The sequence below is a fragment of the Neolamprologus multifasciatus genome, chromosome 17, assembly GCF_963576455.1.
Source record: "Neolamprologus multifasciatus chromosome 17, fNeoMul1.2, whole genome shotgun sequence".
NCBI classification, from domain to species: domain Eukaryota; kingdom Metazoa; phylum Chordata; class Actinopteri; order Cichliformes; family Cichlidae; genus Neolamprologus; species Neolamprologus multifasciatus.
The window spans coordinates 27,297,780-27,319,564 of record NC_140455.1 but is presented as its reverse complement, the minus strand read 5'-3'; the positions used below and the strand labels follow the sequence as shown (position 1 = coordinate 27,319,564).

Below are 21,785 nucleotides of genomic sequence, written 5' to 3'. Positions count from 1 at the left end.
TAATATTAGTACTATATTTATTTTTCAAATCTTTGCCCAAATACACTATTTATATAATAATCAAAGTATTACGAAGGCAGGAGATCAAACCCTTGTGAAAGTTCATGGTAGATGTAGTTGTGTAAATAGGGGACTGCAATTTTGAAATTAATTTCTTTTCTTTAGGTAATATAGCTATAGGGTTGCATTGGTTAGAGTAATTCACTCAATCTACTTAGAAAAGACTGTGAAAACACAAAATGTGAAAAAGGACTGAAAAAGGACCTTTGGTCTACAAGTTGTGTCAAGTTGTTTAAACCTTTTTTTTTATTATTATTATACATTAAATGCAATTTGGTTGGGACAAGGATTATTATGCATGGATTATTGTTTTCGTGGGACTTTTTAATTCGAGTAACCGTCAAGATGTGTCAGAAGCGCCCCCTGCCGCTCATTACGCGGAAATATTCCGACGTAGTTTCCGTCGACGTGGACGTTGCCACCGGACATCAGTTTTCACTTCGGCTACGTGGAAGTAGCTTCTCATCTGTTGCGAGATTGAGAGCTGCTTTTGGCCTCATCCGTCAGCTTCGCGCTTTCAAAATGATTAAAAAATTTGATAAGAAAGACGAGGAGTCTGGTAAGACTGCAGAATTATAATTGTAAACGGTTGTTAACTTTGAATAGTCTTGATTGGACTTTATGTTGTGGAAGCTAAAGCGGTGCTAGCCTGTTAGCTCACTAGCTGGGTAAACCTACGCTATCTGTCAGGGTGATTGAGCGATAAATGTGGTTTGCAAACAAACGTATGATTAAGATAATGGTTTAAAGAGAGTGTCAAAAACTGAGTTGACGTTGCATTTAAATCCACAGCTACTAAAACATCGGTTTTCTTTAGTTCAGCGTTAGCCGACCGTATTAGCATCGTCAGCTGGATGTTGTCATTTCTCTCCCAAGTCCAACTTATATGAGTGGAAGTTGTACCAGTTTCTGTTGACGTTAAGGAAGACTGTTTGGATATTTGCAGATATCCAGAAGCTAACATACGCTAATAAGAAGATCAAATTAATATAAAGCAGGATTGATTCTCTTATTGGTTTCTCATTGCCCATTTCTTCTCTACCCGCTTCATATATGTGTTTGCTTTGAATAAGGTTCAGTAAAGTTTTAATGGATTATTTTTCTAACACAACTATTTCAACTCATTAGGAAGTGGCTCAAACCCTTTCCAGCACCTGGAGAAGAGTGCGGTCTTGCAGGAGGTAAAGCCTAAGATCAGTGCTGTTGAAAACGTGTTCTTTGCTCACAATAAACAAAGAAAAAAACGGACCAAAGAAAAGAATATTCGGTGTACTGAAATAAAAAGTGTGTTTTTTGTTTACAGGCTCGCATCTTCAATGAGACTCCCATTAATCCAAGACGATGCCTCCACATTCTCACCAAGATTATCTATCTCCTCAACCAGGTAAAAAAAAAAAAAAAAAAAAAAAAGGTAAACAAACTATGCTGTCTGTATGGCTTTGAGTTCATGACATCATCTTCTCTCATTCTCATATCTTTGTTCACACAGGGAGAGCATTTTGGGACCACAGAGGCCACTGAGGCTTTCTTTGCAATGACCAGGCTCTTTCAGTCCAATGATGTAAGAGGTCCCCCTATTCATTTGATCTCTAATTAACTGGCTAAGCATTTCTTTTTTAATTAATTCAGGTTTATGCTATTTCTCTTCTAGCAAACTTTGAGGAGGATGTGCTATCTAACTATCAAAGAGATGGCCAACATTTCTGAGGATGTCATCATTGTCACTAGCAGGTTTGTTCATTAAATGACTTTTATGTATACATTTATGTACATACTGATTTCTTATTTCTCAAATAAAACAGAAGAGTAAAAATAAGCAAAAAGTATTTGCACACCAGTTTTATAGTTGTACGAGCAGTGCACCTCTTAACAATTTTACTAGCAAAATGGAATATTTGATGGTATAAAGTCTGATGAGAACAATATCTTAAAGTTGTTTGCAAAGAAAATTATGATTTTTGCAATAGTGTACTTTTTCTTTTGGCATTCTAGTGTCTTTATTTATTTCTTGTCTGGTATTTTATAGCTTGACCAAAGACATGACTGGGAAGGAGGATGTATACAGAGGACCTGCCATTAGAGCTCTCTGCAGGATTACAGATGTGAGTGCTGCTTAATTTCTGTTCAGAAGAGGAAATTGCTTTTGTCTTTTCTTATCAATGTCATGTTTTTAAGGTAAGAAACTGAAGCATCTTTTAATGCTGTCTTCCCCACAGACGACCATGCTGCAGGCTATTGAGAGATACATGAAGCAGGCTATTGTTGACAAGGTTCCCAGTGTGTCCAGTTCAGCTTTGGTCTCCTCGCTGGTATGAATTGGGCTCATTTTTTTTTCTTTCAGTGTTATTCTCAGAAAAAATCTCTTTTGAGATTTTTCTGACATTTCTACACAATTAAAGGTTTGTTATTCACTTCCTTCATGGTGGACTATAATGTTCTTTCCACTTCAATTCTTCAGCACATGGTGAAGATGAGCTATGATGTGGTGAAGCGCTGGGTGAATGAAGCCCAGGAGGCTGCTTCCAGTGACAACATCATGGTCCAGGTGGGTAGGAACAGAAGAAAAACTACAGAATTAATGCTTTCTAGTGCAGTTTGCTTCATTTGGTTAATATTGAGAATAATGAATATTATTCCTGAATAGAAATTAGTTTAAAGTGGCTGCTTATTTGTGTCCTGTTCTCTAGTACCACGCCCTGGGCCTGTTGTATCACCTCAGGAAGAATGACCGCCTCGCTGTGACCAAGATGCTCAACAAGTTCACCAAGTCTGGTCTCAAGTCTCCCTTTGCCTACTGCATGCTCATCCGGATTGCAAGTAAACTGCTGGACGAGACAGAGGGAGGGTGAGTAGACCAGCAGTAGCTTGATACACAAAAGATATGTGGGCATACTAAATTTCAGTCTTGATGTCATGTTGACATGGGTTTTATCCTCGTGTTTACAGTCATGACAGCCCCTTGTTTGACTTCATCGAGAGCTGCCTGAGGAACAAGAATGAGATGGTGGTGTATGAGGCTGCTTCTGCTATTGTCCATATGCCCAACTGCACTGCCAGGGAGCTGGCCCCTGCTGTGTCAGGTTACTAGTTTACTCACATATTATTCATAAATGAGCAATTTTTGTCTTACTGCATCAATCTCATTTTAAATGTATGTCTTCCTGCAGTGTTGCAGCTCTTCTGCAGCTCTCCTAAAGCTGCACTAAGATACGCTGCTGTCAGGACCCTCAATAAGGTACAGCTGCACACTCCCTTCCTCCAAAATATGGCTTGTTTTTTAAGGTTTAAGTACCAAACACTGATGCATAAACAGCCATGAGTCGTTTAATCATAGCAACATAAAAATGACCTATTACAAGTGAAAACATAACTCTGGATGTAGTATAACAACATTAATATTTCCTTTGTGTCCACTAGGTGGCCATGAAGCATCCATCAGCAGTGACTGCGTGCAACCTGGACCTTGAGAACCTGATCACCGATTCTAACCGCAGCATTGCCACGCTAGCCATCACCACTCTTCTGAAGACTGGCAGTGAGAGCAGCGTGGATCGGCTCATGAAGCAGATCTCCTCTTTTGTCTCAGAGATCTCAGATGAGTTCAAGGTCAGGCGCTTTTGTTTTAAGTACTTTAATTTGATTAAGCAGTAAGTCTTAATGCATGTGGGTCAGAGCAGCTGTGGTGCATGAGGTAGAGCAGGTTGTCTACCAATCAGAATGTCTGCGGAGCAATTCCTGACTCCTCCAGTCTGCATATAGAAATGTCCTTGGGAAAGACACTGAACCCCCTTAGGGATAGATGAAAGTGCTGTATCAGTGTGTGTTGGAGTAAATGAGACTTGCAGTAGTAAGAACTGAGTAGGGAGGTACTATATAAGTACTAGTCCATACATGTAGCATGGTGGACAGTGGGGAGATTATCCTTAAAGCTAGTTGTTTTGCATATTTCTGACTCCATAGTTGTTGTTTTTTCTTCTTTAGCGCCACATCCTTAAAGACAACTTTCTTACAGTTAGCTGGTGGAAGGAGCCACTGTGCTCATAGAACTGTGAACATAAACTTCTACAATATTTTCTCAATGGCTTAATCACTATACAATATTATTGCAATTTTAAACAACTGCAATATGCTGAGTATATATAAGTTATATTGGGATATATTGTTTCTGCTAGCTTTGCCATTCCTTGCTAACGTTGTCGCAGGATGGTGGCAGATGAGACGACCCCTCGTGTTTGTAGCAGTTCCAGAAAACTTTATTGCTGTCCGGTGCTTTTAAATGCCATCAGTGCCCTTTGTCTTGTCCTGGTTAGAAAATCCGAAATAAGCTCATACCTTTGGGTTAAATTTTCACTGTGCTTTGTTGATTTCTTTTTCCAATATCGCCATCTTTATCAACTTCTTCCTCCACGCTGAAGGTCACTAGAAAAAACCTGAACAGCACCATCTGGTGGAGTAAATAAGCAGTTGATTTTATCATAGTACTGAATTTGTATTTGCGTTTTCTAAAATAACACATCGATATTTGGTGTCCCTGTATCGATATAATATTGCCACACAAAAAATCGCAATATTATGGAAACCAGCCATGAAAACATGCAGGTTGTAGATGAAAAGTGTCTTTGTTGTATTACAATCGGATATTAGCTTCTTTTGAGGGAAAAAAGATCAATTTTTAAAATGAGTTTGTGTGCTTTGCTCCTACTTAAAAACAAATCCCATTACCTTTGTTCTATTTTCTGATGTCCTAAATGTGTGTTTTTATTTCAGGTGGTTGTGGTGCAGGCCATCAGTGCTCTCTGTCAGAAGTATCCCAGGAAGCACAGCGTCATGATGAACTTCTTGTCCAACATGCTCAGAGATGATGTAAGTTGTATAACCGAGTATTGTCTACATTTGGCATTTGACTTTTTGAGTTTTCTTGTGACATGCTGTATAGAAAATGTTTTTTTTTTTTTATAACAGATACAGAATCTGCACACCACAATGAATCACTGTAATAATATTTTTTTGTAAACCTCTTCTCTCTCTGCAGGGTGGATTTGAGTACAAGCGGGCCATCGTGGACTGCATCATCAGCATCATCGAGGAGAACCCTGAGAGCAAAGAGACGGGCTTGGCCCATCTGTGCGAGTTTATCGAGGACTGCGAGCACACTGTGCTTGCCACAAAGATCCTGCACCTGCTGGGCAAAGAGGGTCCACGCACCCCGCAGCCCTCCAAGTACATTCGCTTTATTTTCAACCGAGTGGTGCTGGAGAGCGAGGCTGTCCGTGCAGGTGAGACGAGTAGGAGAGCATGCACCCCAGAAGTTTGACCTTAGATCTGTAACATCCATAGGCAGAGGCTGATACTTTTTATTTTGGCAGCTTTAGTTAATTTTCTTCCAATTTTTTTAGGCTATTTACTAACGAGATAAAACATTTGTTTGTGTCATGCTCCACTTTTAGCTGCTGTCAGCGCTTTGGCTAAATTTGGAGCTCAGAATGATGATCTGCTGCCAAGTGTCCTGGTTCTTTTGCAGAGGTATTCATTGGTTTTGTTTGTTGAGTGTATGTGTGTGCACTTTTGAAAGTACACAGTGGATAAACTCTTTGTGTGTCAGTGCGGTATAATTTTTAACACAGCTCTGTTTGCACAGGTGTATGATGGACAGTGATGATGAGGTGCGCGACAGAGCTACTTTCTACATGAACGTGCTCCAGCAGAAGCAGAAGGCTCTGAATGCTGCCTACATCTTCAATGGTAAATTGCAGTTGGTTTTCAAAATAAAAGAGCCGTCAAGCCAGTTTGTTTGTCAAGCACTCAGCAGGTGATGTGCTGAGTCTCCTTGTATGTGTGTTTCAGGACTTTCTGTTTCCATTCCTGGTTTGGAGAAGTCCCTCCACCAGTACACCTTGGAGCCCTCAGAGAAACCTTTTGATATGAAGACAGTCCCTCTGGCCACTGCTCCAATCACAGAGCAGAAAACAGGTACGACCACAGGGATTTTTTTTTTTTTGTAGTAACCGAGAAACTGTCATGTTCAGGAATCAGATCTTTAAGAACAATTTTATTTGTCCGCTCAGAAATCGCCCCAGTCGCTACAAGCAAGCTTCCAGAAAAGTTGGCCCCATCACGCCAGGACATTTATCAGGGTAAATGAACAGCATCTGTTGTTTTGCGATGATCGGAGATGTGCGTTCACCTTTGTGGTCATTTCGATGTAGCTGATAAAATCCCTGCTTCGTCTTACATCAGTTTTTGTTTACATCGTTGCCAGAACAACTTGCGGCCATCCCAGAATTCCAGGGTCTCGGCCCGCTGTTCAAGTCTTCGGAGCCGGTGCAGCTGACGGAGGCTGAGACTGAATACGTGGTGCGCTGCATCAAACACACGTTCGCCGGACACATGGTGTTCCAGTTCGACTGCACGAACACTCTAAACGACCAGCTGCTGCAGAAGGTACCGCAGTTTTGTTTCACAATTACCTGAAGTTTAATAATATTTTTAAACACATCAGCATATAAAACGTGTGAATATGTTTGATTCTGTCTTCTAGGTGGTGGTGCAGATGGAGCCCTCGGAGGCCTATGAGGTCGTACACTGTGTCCCTGCCCCAAGCCTCCCATACAGTCAGCCTGGTTCTTGTTACACTTTGATCCGGCTTCCCGATGATGACCCCACAGCTGGTACGAACATTCAGACATCACCAGAAGTGTTTAAGCTGCTTAAATGCCAAGTTTGGGTGATTTATGCTTCCTGTCTGTTCGCAGTGTCTTGTACGTTCAGCTGCACTATGAAGTACCTGGTGAGGGACTGCGACCCCAACACAGGAGAGCCTGACGATGACGGTTATGATGATGAATATGTGGTACGTAATAGAAAATGTGTGACTTTATTTATATTTGTCCTTCAGCTGTAAAAAGGCAGGAGTATTTTTATTATCCTGCTGCCTGACGTGGACATCTAAGTTTGTGAATGCATGAACGCAAAAATGAGGCAGCTTCAAATCGATACCACAGGTGTATCTACTAAAAATCTTGGACAAGTTTAAATCTCAGTGACCTCGATCTCAAGGTCAAGGGGTCAGGTTTTCTGAAAATCGTGAACGAGGGTTTTGAAATTGATACCATAGGTGTGTGCGAGAAGGCGGACGGGTAGTGTTGGCGGTTAACATGTTTTAGCATCAAACTAAACCTCTTCCTTTGTTTTGGGCGACTTTCTTTAGTTGGAGGATCTAGAGGTAACGGTTGCAGACCACATCCAGAAGGTTCTGAAACCAAATTTCGGAGCAGCGTGGGAAGAAGTAGGAGACGAATTTGAGAAGGAAGAAACTTTTGCCCTGGCATCTGTACGAACTCTAGATGGTACGGACAATTAGAAGTTAATTTTGTAATATAACCTTTATTTAGTTAACATGTATAGGATAAACTGACCTAAACCACTGTCGTGAAACTTTTCTTTGTGTTTTTGTGTGCAGAGGCGGTGGGTAACATTATCAACTTCCTGGGAATGCAGCCATGTGAGCGCTCCGACAAAGTTCCTGAAAATAAGAACTCACACGTCCTCTTCCTTGCTGGTGAGTGTCTGATATCAGGATATTGATAACTGTATGCAAGTTTAACTTCAACTTGATCTATAAAATATTAATACTGTAAATTTCTTTGAGTTGCTTGAAGACGTTTCACCTCTCATCCGAGAAGCTTCTTCACCATCTATAATCCAGTTTTGAGTTCCCTCCCAGATGCCTTAACGTCCACTCGCATCCTGGGCCATCTGACCTCAGGAAATCACATGATAGGGTGGGGCCTGGTTTCACAATGAGCTCAACCGAAACCCTGGCTGAATGTGACCCACACCCGCTTTCACACCTTGGCTCATGTGATTAGGTCGAGGATCATCAGGGGGTCCTTTGTCCCTCTTTGGGGGGAAACTCCCACTGGGTTTAAATCTGGGACTCTCCACTATTTGACCCTTAGAACTGAAGAAGCTTCTTGGATGAGAAGTGAAACATCTTCAAGCAACTCAAAGAAGTCCAGACGCTTTTCTTTCCAAGCTCCTTACACTACGATGACTGAGAACCTTCACAGAAATACTGTAAATATGTGTATATGTTGTGAGTAAAAACTTTCCCACTCTCACTCTAAGGTGTGTTTCGCGGCGGTCACGACGTGCTGGTTCGAGCTCGGCTTGCGCTGGCTGACGGCGTCACCATGCAGGTGACGGTTCGTAGCGGAGACGAGAACGTCGTCGATGTCATCTTGGCTTCGGTGGGTTAAAATGGTCGTCATACAGCTTTGTGCCAACGCGACAAGAAGACCTTTCATCCCTGTTCAACCACCTGAAACGTCACTTAGTTCTTCACGGATCTGAAATTCTATTTCATGAATGTTTTATTACTTCTAGTGTATAAACTAAAAAGTGTTCTCTCGCTGTTTCTTTATATATTCTGCTGGTCCTCACGTTTTGTTATCTGTCAAATCTACAATAAATCATGACTGTCCAAGTTCTGGCTGCTTAATTTATTCCAGTTGGTAATCAAGATATTTTTTTTTAGAAAACTAGTTTTATTTGAAGAAAAATTGACATTTACTTGCTGACATCGAGAGAAATAGAAAATTATATAAAAATTCATCACAGCTGATAGCAGGACAGACAACACAAACTGGAAGGAATCAAGAGTGTCCTGCAAATAAACTCAATGATGACACACCCCAACACCAGTTCAAATTACTTGACATTACCGTGCTCCCTCAGTCACCTCCACCTATTTAAATACAATCATTTTTAGCCTGCATTTCCCATTTTCCATGGTAGTAATGAACATTTCAGGGATTGGTGCTGGTAAATTAGCTTTGCTTAAATCGCAAGGCCGATGCAGCATTTCATCTGGGTACAATCATCACGATCGCTCTTTGCACCACGTGTGCGTCTTTCAATTTGGTACGACACATAATCCGATAGTTCTACAATCAGTTGCATTTGGGTTCCTTTCAGAAAGAGTGAATAAAATTGAAATATGCATTTAAGAAGCCAGTGGGATCTTCCAGCTGAGGGTAGTGACTGATGTGCTCGTCCAAAATTGTGACTGTTGACCTCTGGACCAGCTTCCTGAGAAAATGAAAAAACATGGACTGTTTCAATAAAACATGCCACAAAGGACACAAAGACAGAGCTTTAAAGCTAGTCATTTGTGACTGAGCCTCAGCTCTGATGAGGGAATAAATCTAGCACATTTTTCTAACCTTTGGGGGAGAAACTAAAACATTAATAGAGCCATCATAGAGTCCTCAGCCTTCAAGGCAACCGAAGCTGTCACCAGCGCATGGTTTTCTTCCTTCTTTAACATAATGTCCTGCAAATTTTCGCAGTCCAAACTGCAAAGGTGCACTGAGGTAAATGAGATTCCCGGTTGTCTGTGAAGGTTCTCAGTCATCCAGGTCATCGTAGTCAACAATCGTAGAACTGAAGAAGCCTCTCGGATGAGAGGTGAAACGTCTTCAAGTAACTTAAAGAAGTCTAGATTCCCGGATGGATCACCTGTTAGGTGCTCTGCTTTTTATCTGTCAAAGCAGTTTGGAAACTCAGCACATTTAATGCTACCCCAGTTTAGGGGCATTATGGATAATCTGGATTGTCTGGTGTGGGGGTTAAAGAAACAGATGAAGGGGCACTCACTGGTAAAGACGGATGAACTGGGGGTGGGGGTTGACGGGGTCCAGAGGTCCGTAGATCATGTGCACTGAAACACACAAGGAAGACGGTGAGCGAGGGGGAAAAAATGGAAAGAGGAACACTGAGAAATGGAGGAGCGGTACAGGACAAGTGAGATTAAATTAAAAGGCATATGCTGGAGTCATTTCTCCCAAGATGTTGCATTTCTCATGAGCTCTATGCCACACACACGCACTGAGCTTCCAATCACAGATGGACTAAGCAGCTTAGCATCAGCAGCTCTCTGCCTGAGGCTGCTGACACCTTAAGAAATTGTTTGGCCCATGCAAAAGCTGCCCTCTGATTTATTAACACACGAACACATTGGGATGTGTGACGCAACAGTGAACTTACGTGGGACATACGTGGAAGTGAGCACTCCCACCCAGCGCTCTCTGTGTTTCAGTCTCTGGTTGATGTATTGCAGAATACTGCGGAGACAGAGTGGCAAAGTTAGAAGTGAGCGAGCAGGTTACAAAGGCCAAAAGACCAAACAGGCACACGCACCTGTCCAAAACTAAGTTGCCATCATTGTAGCGTAACCCCGTCCACATGTCCCAAAACTCAGCGTCCGTGGGCTGTGTGTATGGGCCGAACACCTCTCCTATCCTGCCAGTGAGGAAACAAATCAAAGTCCATTATCCAATTATGTAATGTCCTAATGCAGGGCTCCTGCTGTAACTCTGGTGCTAAAGGGCTCAGGCTCTCTTACCCTTTTTGAAAGATCACAAAGTTAGTGAGGCGCGTCAGAATCGGAGCCAGAAAACTCGAGTCCTTCAGAAGCTTTTGGAGGACAGAAACAAGGACAGAAATGTCTCTAGGATAAGTTTACCACTCGGACAGCTCCCCTTAAATTTCACTCCATCCTCCTCAGCTTATTTAGTAACATGGGCTGGAAAAAGCAGGATGAAGCAAACAATCGTGACTCACCATCTGCAGCAGCCGTGGGTGGTGCGTTTCTGGGAACAATCCTGTCAGGAAGAAAAGTGTCAGCAGCGCTTGTGACTTTCACATCAGAACAACATCTGGAATGACGTGCGTTATTAACGCTCAAATATCAGGAGCTACATCAACTGGCGATCATTCTGGCAGCAATGCTCTCGCTTTCGTCTGCCCTCGTAACCACCCAAGACAGTGTCTAGCAAAACAATCTGTAAGGGTGGAAGCTCCCCTCATAAATGCTGCTCAGGACTGGAAGACCAAGGGAGAACAACTTGGCTGGTCTACCTAAAAGCTCCCTGCAGAGGATTTGTGGCCACTGCAACAACCAGGCTCCTGTCACCAATGAAAAAGGGACCAAGACAAGACACCAGTGTCAATTATGTAAGGACCAGGTTCTCTGTGGGCAGCTGTGTGGTGTACTGCACCACTGCTACGGGCCATCAGGTCCTTGTATAACCAAAGTGAGGGCTGTGTCCACATCCTTGGCACAAAATCAAGTTTTCAGTGGGTGTTGGACCGTCTATCTTAGATCATCCAAGGCTTCTGATCTGAGCAATGACCAAAAGAGTAAGGTCGCGAATACAAATAGCTTAGTTTCCTCTGCAGACAGTTTGAGGTGAGGTGAGTTTGGGCATCTGGTATGGATGCCTCCTGGCAACCTCCCTTTGGAGGTTTTCCAGGCACAGACACTCACACAGACTGTGAGGACACCGGGGGAAACCTAGAAGATTATATATATATATATATATATATATATATATATGTCATCTGGTCTTGGAACACCTCGAAATCCTCCAGAAGTAACCGGAAAGTATGGTTCAGGAGTCTGCTGCCACCGTGACCCGACTTCAGATAAACAAAGAGCATTGAATGGATAGATTTTGTAAAAAGCTTAACATATTCAGTTTAAATGTTATGTAAAACAAACAGAAAATCTGAGCTGCAGCTTCTGTTTATACTAAAGCTGAGGATAACAGAGTGCACTGTACCTCCATTGGAAAGACACAGGCTGTTTAAAGTCAGACGACCTGTGCGATTTTGGTCACTCCTAGTTTGGAAGAAGGACAGAGGAAAAACCACAGCAGGTTACCAGTTTATCAGTTTACACTGTTTTGGCAGCCTGCGTGAAAACACCACCAACCTGTACAGCAGCTCCAGGGCCACGGTGTCTCCATAGTCGTGGGACAGCAGGTTCACTCGCTGGTTGCTCAGACCCAAGTGGGCCACCAGGGCTTCAACCACACTGGCCTGCTCGAAGATGGAGTACTTATGGGGCCGCTGGTACATTACAGCACAGTAAAAACACATGTTAGACACGTTTTAATCAGTCGATGTATAATGATGGATTTCCTGTGTCTAGCTTTCACCCACCGGTTTATCACTGAAGCCAAAACCGAGGAAGTCCAGCGCAATCACACGATGGAATCGTTGTGTGAGCGGATCCCAGATCTGTATGAGAGGAGGGGGAAAAAGAAAGGATAGGTGGGGGTCCCAAACACACCCTTACAGTTCTCCATTTGTTTATCCACTGGGCATGTGCGGAGAGATGGGCACCTTGCTCCAGTCATAGCTGGAAGTGGGGAAGCCATGGAGTAGGATGATGACATCTGAGCTTCCCAAAGCACCGAGAGAGTCTGAGAAGAGACCACAGATCAAAGACATATTTGTGCTTGACTGGCATGTTCTGGTAGCACTAAGACTGACGTGTTACCTCTGTAGAAGATTTTCCAGCCTCTGAAGTGGAAGACCTTCCCAGCACCGTGCCACTTCTGCAGCGCAGGGGACAGCTGAGGGGGCGGGATGTGCAGGTACACGGCCACCAGAGGGATGCAGATCAAACCCACATGAATCCACCACTCTCTCATCTTGAACTCAGCCCTGGGGGGAGTCGCATTCCTGCCTGTGAGAGATGGACACGTTAGATAAGAAACCTGCAAGATTCGCATCGATGCACAAGTTCACACAGGTCATATCGCAGATGCAAGGGGGGGAGGAAAGGCCATGTCGTCCTTCTGCCTGCACTGCAACAGTAATCTATCACTGTGCAACTCATTAAAGGAGACAAACCCGCTGTGAGTTATCTACAAATGATCGATAAGTCATTACAACTCCAACCTTCCACCAGACTGATCCTGTGCTCTGTTTACTTCTACGAGACCGACGCTGCTGCAGGTTGCTGTACTCACATAAACACTGTGACCCGTCTTCAGCAGACCTTCGCCCCGTGTTTGGGATCCATTACTGCGGAGGAAATTCCTGCCGAGCGGAATAAGGCGACACTTTTCAAAGATTAAAATAAATATACTGAGGTCTTACTTTGCCGCTACGTACACGAGGAAAGAGACTGAAGCGAGTAGCTTAGTTGGTTGTGGTTGTTGTCAGTCAACACTTAAGTAAGCCATCATCATCTTAGGCGTTATTATACACGATCTTTGATGGGCTGACAATAGACTGCGGGAGAGAAGCACAGTGCCACCTGCTGGTCTGGATGTGCAACAGCAGTTTATCGTTTCTGACTACATTCATTGACTGAAAAACATCTTAAAAATGTGACATTTGATCCGGCAAGACTGTTTTCTTTTTGTCTTTTACATTGATTTTATATATAAAAGAAAGTGAAATTATTTTATTATTACATTGAGGATTTAGTTAATCCCATAATAATAATGATAATAATAATAAAATAATAATCTTGTTGTTATTATTATCATTGTTGTTTTTATTTAATTTTTAAATAAAAAACGTTTTCTTTTGACATATTTAGGTATTTTAATCTATTAATAATTTTATTTTTCACTTCTCCTTCTTTATGTGTTTTTATCATATTGAAATATTTGCTTCGGCATATTGTATTTTAATATAATATTTTACATATAAAATGTATGTATGTCAAACATTTTTTAAGTGCATGTAATGTTCTGCGTTCTGGATGTGGATATATGCATGAAAGGGTCCCTTTGGTACATCTGTTAAACCTTTTTTAAGAGAAACGCATCTCCTAAAAATCAGTATTGATTTACAATCATTCTATCAGTCAGTCATTCATTGGCAAAAGTAAAAGTAGTTGTTTAAAAGGAGAGGGGAAGACAAAAACCTCTTCGGGCACCCATAGTTTTTATATTTTCCATTTCAGAGGACCGTGTTTTCTTTCCTAACAGCAAGATGCACTGTACCAGATTTAACTATTAGCTCATCTCTATTTGCAGTCCCTGGAGATATGGAGATATGGATATATATATATATATATATATGTATATATATATATGGATATATATATATATATATATATATATATATATATATATATATATATATATATATATATATATATATATATATATATAGATATAATATAATAATATATGGATATATATATATATATATATATATATATGGATATATATATATATATATATGGATATATATACAGTGGGGCAAAAAAGTATTTAGTCAGCCACCGATTGTGCAAGTTCCCCCACTTAAAATGATGACAGAGGTCAGTAATTTGCACCAGAGGTACACTTCAACTGTGAGAGACAGAATGTGAAAAAAAAATCCATGAATTCACATGGTAGGATTTGTAAAGAATTTATTCGTAAATCAGGGTGGAAAATAAGTATTTGGTCACCTCAAACAAGGAAAATCCCTGGCTCTCACAGACCTGTAACGTCTTCTGTAAGAAGCTTTTCTGTCCCCCACTCGTTACCTGTATGAATGGCACCTGTTTGACCTCATCATCTGTATAAAAGACACCTGTCCACAGCCTCAACCAGTCAGACTCCAAACTCCGCCATGGCCAAGACCAAAGCGCTTTCGAAGGACACCAGGAAAAGAATTGTAGACCTGCACCAGACTGGGAAGAGTGAATCTACAATAGGCAAGCAGCTTGGTGTGAAAAAATCAACAGTGGGAGCAATCATCAGAAAATGGAAGACATACAAGACCACTGATAATCTCCCTCGATCTGGGGCTCCACGCAAGATCTCATCCCGTGGGGTCAAAATGATCATGAGAACGGTGAGCAAAGATCCCAGAACCACACGGGGGGACCTGGTGAATGACCTGCAGAGAGCTGGGACCAAAGTAACAAAGGTCACCATCAGTAACACACTGCAACGGCAGGGAATCAAATCCCGCAGTGCCAGACGTGTTCCGCTGCTGAAGCCAGTGCATGTCCAGGCCCGTCTGAAGTTTGCCAGAGAGCACATGGATGATACAGCAGAGGATTGGGAGAATGTCATGTGGTCAGATGAAACCAAAGTAGAACTTTTTGGTATAAACTCAACTCGTCGTGTTTGGAGGAAGAAGAATACTGAGTTGCATCCCAAGAACACCATACCTACTGTGAAGCATGGGGGTGGAAACATCATGCTATGGGGCTGTTTTTCTGCCAAGGGGACAGGACGACTGATCCGTGTTAAGGACAGAATGAATGGGGCCAAGTATCGTGAGATTTTGAGCCAAAACCTCCTTCCATCAGTGAGAACTTTGAAGATGAAACGAGGCTGGGTCTTCCAACATGACAATGATCCAAAACACACCGCCCGGGCAACAAAGGAGTGGCTCCGTAAGAAGCATTTGAAAGTCCTGGAGTGGCCTAGCCAGTCTCCAGACCTCAACCCCATAGAAAATCTGTGGCGGGAGTTGAAAGTCCGTGTTGCTCGGCGACAGCCCCAAAACATCACTGCTCTTGAGAAGATCTGCATGGAGGAATGGGCCAAAATACCAGCTACTGTGTGTGCAAACCTGGTAAAGACCTATAGTAAACGTTTGACCTCTGTTATTGCCAACAAAGGTTATGTTACAAAGTATTGGTTGTATTTTTGTTATTGACCAAATACTTATTTTCCACCCTGATTTACGAATAAATTCTTTACAAATCCTACCATGTGAATTCATGGATTTTTTTTTTTCACATTCTGTCTCTCACAGTTGAAGTGTACCTCTGGTGCAAATTACTGACCTCTGTCATCATTTTAAGTGGGGGAACTTGCACAATCGGTGGCTGACTAAATACTTTTTTGCCCCAGTGTATGTGTGTGTGTGTATGTATGTGTGTGTATGTATATGTATGTATATATATATGTATATATATATATATATGTATATATATATATATATATATAACTAAACCATACTCTTTAGTTCTTTACTTCAGCAAAGAAAGGTCATGCCTGGCATTGTTGGAGCAGAGAGAGCTGTCTCCAAACATTTTTTCACAAAGCTGCCATTGTACACTGCTCACAGTACTCCCTTCATCTCTGAATTTGCCAGATAAACAAACCAACTGTCAAACAGGACTCGATTACCGCAATTAATTTAAATAATATAGTCTCCAACTGTTGCGAAAAATTCCACTCATCACAGCCCGTTATTGTCATTGTCCACAAACACAGTTATTTGAAGAAAACACTCAAAATAAGAGACACAGCTCTTACCAAGTTAAGCCAGAGTGACTTTTCAATTATGAACACTTGTAGTCTGAAAATCTGTCCAAAAACAAAACAAAGCAACAAAATATGTTTATTAAGACAATGGTGGCCAAGGCAAAACATTCAATGGTCACTTTGTTAGGTACAGCTGTTCAGTTGCTCATTAAAACAACCTTGTAGGATTTACAGATTGATGTGAAAAAGAGAAAATATCCAGTGAGTGGCAATTCACTAGCTGATAGGAAGGCAACAGCAAGTCAAATAATTACTTGTTAAACCAAAGTATGCAGAAGAGCATCTCTGAATGCCCAACATGTTGAACCTTGAAGTAGATGGGCTACAGCAGCAGATGATCACACCGGAAAAGCTTTGAATGATCTTGGCATAAACATGAAAGCATGGATCCACCCTGCCTTGCCAGTTCAGGCTTGTGGTGGTTGTGATGTAATGCTGCCGTGGACGTTTTATTGGCAAACTCCTCGCCTCTTTAGTATCAACTGAGCATCATTTAAGGGCACCTTAAACACCTTACCTGAGTAGTGTTGCCGGGCATGTCTATCCCTTTATGACCACAATGTTCCCATCTTCTGATGGCTGATTGGAACAGGATAACACACCGTGTCACAAAGCTTAAAATAATCTCAACCTGGTTTCTTGAACATGAAAATGAGTACACTGTACTGACATGGCCTCAACAATCACCACATCTCAGTGTAGCAGAGCACCTTTGGGATGTGCTGGAAGAAGAGATTGGAGTCATTGATGTGCAGCAACTTTGAGATGCTGTCACGTCAATATGGAGGAAATCTCTGAGGAAATTTCCTGCCATGAAGTAGGCAGCTCTATAGGAAAAAAGGTGGTCCCAGTCAGTACTAGGAAGACATAACTGGTGAGGCGCTGAGTGTGTTTAATGCATTGGCCACTCTGACATTTGGCAATGGTGCAGGAATAAAAAAAATACAGTCTTATTATGAGAAAAATCAACTAGATGAAAAACAGACCTTCTACAAAGTGTTTTCCTTCAATTCCTGTAGGGATGATTATTTTCAATACAGCGCAGTCCACATTTGAGAACTGCAAAACGGCGAAACACTGCATGATAAATGACAAACATGGCCCTGCAGTTAGGCTAAATACATTTTTTATTTTTAAAAACCATACACATTACTCGACAAGTTTCAAATGTAAATCCAATCACGATATCCATTTAAAATGCTCAAGATAAAACAGACATGAAGTACTTTTATTTCCAAATGTTAAAAGATAAAAAAATAATAATCCATAAAACAGATGGAAAAAAACATTCATTCCCATTACAGGAAGAAGCTACAGAACAAACTCCTCACATGGATTCCTCTCGCTTTTTTCCAATTTCTCACTCTCGATCCTAGCTGCTATTTTGTCGTCTGTAAAACAAGGAAAACAAACCATTTATGACTTTACATTTCCACCTTCCACTTCCCTGTCCGCGGCCCTTCAGGTGAAGCCGGCCAGACGGCTGCAGGAAAAATCTGCAGCCCGCTGCCCGAGTTTATCCCGTGTGTGTGGTTGGCAAGCACCATCCCAAACATTTAAGCGTGTTCTAAAATGCAAACTAAAGAGAGGCCTGTTCTCTTTCACATCATTTGCACCCTGAGATGAATCTTCCAGAACAAAAAAAGTAAATAAATAAAAAAAATCCCAAAACATTTTAAGTGGCCAAAACCCCCGTTCCCCATAGAACACGATTGGTGTCAAATCATCCAAAATTTGTTAGGTACGATGAAAGGTATCATCAGCATTGCCATAAAAATACAAAGGTACAATTTTATTACGATTTGTATCAAAATTCTTTTCCCCCAAAGGAACGTTATGAAATAAGTACCCTGTGCAGATAGATACCAGTGTATGCCTCGGCTTTTATTCTTGAAAAATGCACAAATGTCGAATTCTTTAGCGCTTCCAGTACATCAGGTGTCAAAAATAGTTTTACAAACAAACCAAATGCAGCAACGTTTGTTATTAATAATGGTTTAAAGGAGTCTTCTGAATAGGGTGGTGGTTGTTGGTGGATTAAAATTTTTTAAAATGCCAACAAACCAGAAATAGTCAGAGGAATAAAATTAATATTTATCTAAAGTGTAAAGAGAATAAAATATGAAAAATGGTTCACTTTGTTTTTGACCAAAGATGAAGATGTTTTTGCTAAATACACAAGCTCTGAAGCAAAAAGGGGTTTTCCCCTCTCATTTAAATTAAATACTTTTTCTATGCCTGAGTAAACAAATGTCAGTATTCTACATTGGCGGGGAGGGGGGCTGAGAAAATTCAAAAATATAAATAAAATGCACCATTTAGGGAAAAAAAAAAAAAAAAAAAAAAAAAAGAAAGAAAAAGACCAGTGTCCGTATTTATCAAGCATCCAGAGGGAGGAAATCAGTCTCTGCTGTCCCCACATGTTAGATGGAGGATGACTTTGGTCCTGCTTTTAGCTGTGGAGGTCTTTTTTTTCCTCTCCCCCCATAAGGAGTCTCCTGAAGGCGATAAATGATGGGACCAAGATTGTCTAAATTATTACTGAAGCCAAGGCACACGTTTAGCCTATGTGAAGGTCTTACTGAGAAATAGACACACTCGTTCAGTAGATAATACAGCGCTAGTTTGAACTGCAGCGGTCATAAAAGAAAATGAGAAAAAAAAAAGTTGATTAAAGTCATTTTAGTGCTTTTGGCAGAACATGTTTCAGCGTTAACGCACCCACAAGCCCTTCGTCAAATTAATCTATGCTTTTGAGTGCAACATACCAGCTAAAAGAAGAGATTTTCATTTTATGGTTCCAAATCGAAAAGAAGAACTCCTACTTTACGCTTAAGCGGCTTCATAAAGGACCTTGTTTCTGACTCTGAGGTAAGACTTTGTTTCCTCCTCCCAGCTTTCGGCAAGATAAATAAGGGCCTGGGATTATTTTCAAACTCCCTTTAAATAACTGAACCTTTCAACATGTGGAAATTCCTGAACACAACATAATGACTGAAAAAGAGAATCCAGAACTCCAGAAGGTTTTGTGCACATGAAAACTAGCGAAGAAATGGAAGAAGTTAAATATTTATAGCGATGTTAGTGGACTAGAGGCCTTAATTATCTTTCCCGTCCCGTCTCCTGTGAAAACACCTCGTCAGATGGACCTCTTTTTTCTATACAAGCCTTAGTGTTTATCGGTTTGGCTAGAAGGTTCTATATTTATCTACAAATATATAACAAATAAAACTTGCAGGCAAAAATAGTTAAGTTTCAATAGAAACACCCCTTTTTTTCCTGAAAATACAGCAGTATCTGAAATAATCCTCTCATTCGTTTCTTAATCTGTCCCAGTTTTCTGCATCATACATCAGGAAGCTCTTTGCCTACAAACAGAAAAAAAGTATCTACAAACTTTGTAAACAGACCTGCTTTTTTTCCCTCCAAAAACATAAATAACTCAAAATATTAACAGCCGATGGAGCAGAAATAAGTTTCAAAATGAGCAAGGGCCAAAGAGATAAATATACAACACCATTCAGATAAAAGAGAAGCTAAAGGTTCGTTCATAATTCTTACAGACGATCTTCAAGCCAGGAGGAGCACCTCCCTTTCTCAATTAAAATATAATATAATAATAAAAACAGGTCACTTTCAATCTTAGTTTATAGTCACCCCTTGTTACCGAGAAAAACAAGTGTTACCAAGGAGGGAGGGGTGAAGACAGAGTCCTTGTGTTGCAGTGGGATAATAATAACCAAAAATAAAAGAAGACCAAAGAATCCACACCAAGCCGTACATTCCTCTGAATGTTTGCTGTTCTTTAAGTCCAACCCAAGCCAAGCTCACACAAGACGCCGCTCTCTGTCTAGCCCTTCGTCTCGACGCTCCTAGTGTCCGTTTGATTTGTCTGAGTTGAGCTCCTTGGTGGCGGGTAGAAAAGAGGTGGTGACGTGTGGAGCTGGGTCAGATCAAAGCGAGGTCTCCAGGCTGTGTAGTGGGCTCCCTGGGGCTGAGGGGGTTCCTGACTTGGGGCCCTCGGGGAGGAGGTGGTTACTGCTCTCCACAGCGTTATTGTTCTGGTTCGGGGAGGGAGAGACTGGCGTGGTGGGGGCAATGGTGGTGGCAGGCGAAGGTGTGGGTGAGGGCGGTGTGGGGGTAGCGTTGCGCGGGCTGGCCGAATTGCGCTTGGTGGGAGCATCGTCCTCCGCGTCTGTGTCATCTATGAGGGGGATATGGGGCTCAGAGTCCTCTATCCGAAATTCGGGGTGGGTCATAAAGTTGTGGATGGATGATCGCGACTCTGGCTTCTCCAACCCCTCATAGAGGGAGATGGAGCTGCGGAATGCCTTCACCACTCGGATCTGGAGGGAAGGAGAAGGGACAGGGAGCAGGAAAGGTGTATTTAGTCACATTCGGTAGTGATAAGAGTGCGCCGTTCTATTTTAAAACCTGGAAAACACCACAGATAAAAACCACGGATTTAGGTTTTACTGGGCCAGAATAGGTGAGTTTTTAGGTGCTTCAAAACCAGAAATCTGTGAGGGGAGGAGGGGGGGGGGACTCCCAGAGAAACGTGCAGGTGTGCTGTTATTTCTAGTAGTAAAGTTTTATACTAATCTGGTAATGAATAGTTGTCTCCAACCATCATCTACGGTTCTAGTTGTATTTTAATGTATAAACAGGAGCAGCCAATATTCTTTCATTTCTGTCTCTCAGTGAATATAAAAATACCCAAAGACTAAAAATGAAAATGTATAATAAATAAAACTCTTACTAAGTGAACACTAAAGATTAATATCGCCAATTCAGTACACGAGAAAATGTAAATAATGGTCTCAACTTTCTACGCTGCAAGAAAAGTGGGGTTTTTAATGTAAGCAGCTGTGAATTGCTGCAAAAGTGCAGATTAATGACAGTTTATAGGAAAACCTTCCAGGTGGTGTAGTGTATCCAAGCGTCATTTGGATTGCTGTTCATCCTCTAGAAGCCCAGGAGGGACAGTGACATGTAAACAGCAATGCTGTAAGCTATACAACTCACCGCTCCAGAACTTACACCTGTTATTATTGGTACTGCAGGCATTTTAATTTGAAGCGTTCCAGAGATATTGCTTTAAATCCCAAAGACAGATGTTTGCACAGACTGTACATAAGGAGTACTGTTTCAGAGTTTCCATCAGGAAAGTTGTTATATCCGGTGGCTGCTGTGGCCTGTGTGGGTGCCTGTGTTTAATGTTGCACTCTACTATCCTCCTGCTACAATGCTAATTGCCTGGTGACTCAGAACCCTTGAGTCCCATATGTGCAGCTCTGCACAAAGGAGGAAAGATAAGGGAACCCAGGGAATACATTTCCCACTTCCAGCAACAAGTATTGTGTAAATACTGCATGTACTTCTGTATGCACTTTATACACACACACTTATTGACCATAGTAGCTGTACCATAGTAACAGGTACAATGGAATTAAGCTAATGAATTTGGACAGTTGTATGCACTTGATGGGAGCTGCATTTTGGAGCTTTGTTTGGGATCAAATCTTGTTTTCTGAAGTCAGAAGTAAGGAAAGGAGGAGTGGGTGAAGTGGCACGGTATAAGCTAAACAACCCAGCTACATCAGCACCATCTACAGACTGTGTGGATGCATTGCACAGATCAGA

General features: G+C 41.6%; 3 protein-coding genes across 11 annotated transcripts in view; 1 reads left to right on the top strand and 2 right to left on the bottom strand.

Moving 5' to 3' along the window:
* The first annotated feature begins 464 nt into the window (after positions 1-464).
* copg2 (COPI coat complex subunit gamma 2) lies at positions 465-8,548 on the top strand. Its single transcript, XM_085138405.1, has 24 exons — positions 465-619; positions 1,189-1,241; positions 1,364-1,444; positions 1,550-1,621; positions 1,712-1,791; positions 2,087-2,162; positions 2,277-2,369; positions 2,519-2,605; positions 2,748-2,905; positions 3,007-3,140; positions 3,228-3,295; positions 3,478-3,666; positions 4,828-4,923; positions 5,093-5,336; positions 5,508-5,583; positions 5,699-5,802; positions 5,905-6,030; positions 6,126-6,194; positions 6,320-6,501; positions 6,599-6,728; positions 6,813-6,910; positions 7,268-7,406; positions 7,520-7,618; positions 8,188-8,548. The coding sequence occupies exons 1-24, from the start codon at positions 583-585 to the stop codon at positions 8,316-8,318; spliced, it is 2,622 nt and encodes an 873-aa protein (XP_084994531.1). The 5' UTR covers positions 465-582; the 3' UTR covers positions 8,319-8,548.
* Positions 8,549-8,583: 35 nt separating this feature from the next.
* Positions 8,584-13,130, bottom strand: mest (mesoderm specific transcript). Of its 4 annotated transcripts, none has more exons than XM_085138415.1 (12): positions 12,882-13,119; positions 12,407-12,595; positions 12,250-12,329; positions 12,067-12,144; positions 11,837-11,973; positions 11,685-11,743; positions 10,684-10,724; positions 10,466-10,536; positions 10,261-10,362; positions 10,108-10,184; positions 9,718-9,781; positions 8,584-9,150 (listed from the first exon to the last, which is right to left on the bottom strand). In XM_085138415.1, the coding sequence occupies exons 2-12, from the start codon at positions 12,558-12,560 to the stop codon at positions 9,033-9,035; spliced, it is 981 nt and encodes a 326-aa protein (XP_084994541.1). In that variant the 5' UTR covers positions 12,561-12,595; positions 12,882-13,119; the 3' UTR covers positions 8,584-9,032. The 4 variants fall into 4 exon arrangements, with proteins under 4 accessions (XP_084994541.1, XP_084994542.1, XP_084994543.1 ...); XM_085138416.1 differs by having other exon boundaries at positions 12,811-12,883; XM_085138418.1 differs by lacking the exon at positions 8,584-9,150 and adding an exon at positions 9,551-9,602 and having other exon boundaries at positions 12,882-13,126.
* Positions 13,131-17,251: 4,121 nt separating this feature from the next.
* Positions 17,252-21,785, bottom strand: part of atp2b1a (ATPase plasma membrane Ca2+ transporting 1a) — a 43,114-nt gene continuing 38,580 nt past the window's right edge. For 5 of the 6 annotated variants that reach the window (XM_085137338.1, XM_085137336.1, XM_085137340.1 and 2 more), the window contains one exon: positions 17,252-20,488. In XM_085137338.1, the coding sequence (XP_084993464.1) occupies positions 20,096-20,488 (393 nt within the window). In that variant the 3' untranslated portion in view covers positions 17,252-20,095. The remainder of the gene's footprint in view (positions 20,489-21,785) is intronic. The other variant, XM_085137342.1, reaches the window with a different exon arrangement.